Source organism: Etheostoma cragini, chromosome 14 (assembly GCF_013103735.1).
Source record: "Etheostoma cragini isolate CJK2018 chromosome 14, CSU_Ecrag_1.0, whole genome shotgun sequence".
NCBI classification, from domain to species: Eukaryota; Metazoa; Chordata; class Actinopteri; order Perciformes; family Percidae; genus Etheostoma; species Etheostoma cragini.
The window spans coordinates 25,025,861-25,028,997 of NC_048420.1; the positions used below are offsets into that span (position 1 = coordinate 25,025,861).

The 3,137-nt window shown below is 39.8% G+C and overlaps 1 protein-coding gene across 1 annotated transcript in view; it reads right to left on the bottom strand.

Annotated features, from left to right (window-relative positions):
* Positions 1–2,778: 2,778 nt before the first annotated feature.
* The window catches only part of si:ch211-80h18.1 (uncharacterized protein LOC555593 homolog), an 8,637-nt gene continuing 8,278 nt past the window's right edge, over positions 2,779–3,137 (bottom strand). Inside the window, exon 9 of the mRNA XM_034892350.1 lies at positions 2,779–3,084. Coding sequence (XP_034748241.1) covers positions 3,050–3,084 — 35 coding nt within the window. The 3' untranslated portion in view covers positions 2,779–3,049. The remainder of the gene's footprint in view (positions 3,085–3,137) is intronic.

Below are 3,137 nucleotides of genomic sequence, written 5' to 3' on the forward strand. Positions count from 1 at the left end.
CCCATCCTGTGGTCTTTTCCTTTACCTTCTGTTTATCCTGTCCCCTACCCCTCCCCATCCATCCGCACCTGGCTGCAAACAAAAGAAACAGCAAAATAAAGTAATACAAAAAAAACCAAAAAAAAACAGGGGACTAAGACAGAATACAAAAACATGGACAGCATGTAGAACAAACGTCCGCGCAGCCTAGGTACAGAGATCAAGACAGAACATGGATATTTAAAACCGCACCGATTAACAATCACTATCGACAGCCAGATTCACAAGGAGCCGCCGGGCCGGGGGGACAAGCAACTACAGCAGAGCTGGCTCCTATGCGATTTTCAGGCTCGAGGGAGGGTATCCAGTCTTTCAAAATAAGATAATAGAGGGGCCCAAGTTCTATAAAATTTTTGGATCGAACCTCTAAGACAAAATTTGATCTTCTCTAACTTAAGGAACATGGACAGATCTTTCAACCAAAGAGAAGCCTTGGGTGGGTGTTCTGCTTTCCATGCCAATAATATTCTTCTTCGGGCGAGGAGAGTTGAAAAAGCTAGTACATTTTTAAAATCATGTGTTAACAACATACCCTCCCCTGGAGTTCCAAATATTGCCAATTCAGCACTGGGTTGTATACCTATTTCGAAAGCTTCAGAAAGGGTCTGAAAAATTGTGGACCAGAAGTTACACAGTTTGTTACAGGTCCAGAACATGTGAGTTAGATTTGCCTTAGCTATGTGGCACCGAGCACAGGTTTCACTCACTGTAGAATAAATCCTTGAGAGCCTGGCTCTACTGTAATGGACCCTATGAAGGACCTTAAACTGGATTAGTCCAAGTCGAGTGCATGATGTTGACCCATTTACTCTACGTAATGCGTGGTTCCAAGTTTCATCAGAGATGCGTATTCCAATTTCCTCTGACCATTCTGCTCTGATCTCATTCAGCTTCACAGTATTGAATGATGAGATGCTATTATAAATTTTGGAGATTAAGCCCCTATCTTGTGTTGGAGTTTGCAAAACTATGTCTATACCTCCCTTTGGGGGTAAGTTGGGAAAGCAGGGACTAATGGTACGAACAAAGTCGCGGATCTGGAGGTATCGAAATAGGGAGGAACGCTGTAAGCTAAATTTAGAGGAAATAGCATCAAAGGTAGCGAAAATTCAATCTATATATAAGTCACTAAATTTATTTAAGCCTGCTCTCCGCCAATGGGCAAAGACAGGATCTGATAAGGATGGCAGGAAAACATGGTTATCACATATGGGACTGTAGATAGAGAAGTTTATCATATTGAAGTGTTGTCTAAATTGTGACCATATTTTTAGGGTTGAGATTACAACTGGAAACGACGAGTGCTGCCGCGGAGAGAGAGGAAGCTTTGAGGTAACTAATGCAGGGAATGATGATGGCTTTCATGCATTCAGTTCTAATTGACACCAGTCAGAATCTGGTTGATGGAGTAGACAGACTATATTTTGTAGGTTTGCTGCCCAGTAATAATATAACAGGTTAGGTAAAGCCATACCCCCCTCATCCTTATGTCTCTGAAGGAAGCGCCTGCTGATTCTAGGATGTTTATTACCCCACATGAATGAGGACAGCTGTGTATCGATAAGTCTGAAGAATGATTTAGGGAGAAAAACTGGGATACTCTGAAAGAAATACATAAATCTTGGCAAGAGGTTCATTTTAATACATGCTACTTTACCCGCTAGAGATAAATTTAGGACACTCCATTTCTGGAGGTCACGTTTGAGATTATTAAGCAGAGGGGAGAGATTTTTTCCAAACAGATCAGAAAAAGAACGTGTCACGTTAATTCCCAAATATTTGAATCCTGCTCTAGCAAGAGGGAAGGGTCGGTCAGTTTCTGTGATTTAGTTTTAATAATTGAGTTATTAATTGATAATTGTGCATTTTAATAGTTTACAAGTGGCTGTTTTTAGGGGCAAATGGCAATATGCAATTATATTTTTGGCAAGTTTTAGGAATGCAATTTTATTTACTTTTATTTGTACTTTTAAATGGGTTTGTGCAATGTTATTCATTTATAATGTAAATGCTTTGTGTGTTTTTTTAAAACTTGACTTTCTGAGGAATAACCGTACAAGAGTTCCTATGTGTGAAAACACAAATGGCAAATAAAGTTCTTGATCTTGATCTTGATCTTGATCATCTTGGTTCATCTTTCCACTTTTACATTTACATGTGGAGATATGCTGCACTATTCACGCTAAAAGTAGTGATTATTTACATGGAGTCTGGTGGAGATATGCTGCACTATTCACGCTAAAAGTAGTGATTCTTTACATGAAGTCTGGTGGAGATATGCTGCACTATTCACGCTAAAAGTAGTGATTATTTACATGGAGTCTGGTGGAGATATGCTGCTCTATACACGCTAAAAGTAGTGATTATTAACATGGAGTCTGGTGGAGATATGCTGCTCTATACACACTAAAAGTAGTGATTATTTACATGGAGTCTGGTGGAGATTTGCTGCTCTATACACGCTAAAAGTAGTGATTATTTACATGGAGTCTGGTGGAGATATGCTGCTCTATACACACTAAAAGTAGTGATTATTTACATGGAGTCTGGTGGAGATATGCTGCTCTATACACACTAAAAGTAGTGATTATTTACATGGAGTCTGGTTGAGATATGCTGCTCTATACACGCTAAAGGTAGTGATTATTGCGACTAAACAATTTCCGTTTGGACAAAAGACAAATTCTCAGTTTGATGTTCACAATAGCCAAAAACATTTATTGTAGAAGTAAAACCAAACTGACGGCGAAGATGATGTCACATCCTGTATGATGTTGTTAAGTCAAAACAGAATCACCGCTCAATCACCGGCTGAAACTTTATTTATTTTTTAATAATTTCTCTAAAAAATAAATGTCTATAAACAACATCTCCACGTATTAAATATAAAATACACTCGGTGGGCGGGGCCTACAACTAGTGGGCGGGGTCTGGTCTCCTGGGCCATTCTGATTGGTCGGTACACTGGAATTGGTAGCGCAGGAATCGAACTCGCGGCTTTATGTGGAAGTCAGCAGGTATCCTCCAGTTCCACATTTTCTGCACCTGCAATGCAGAAACACGCTGAAGCTCCACCTTCTATTTACATCACCCCCCCC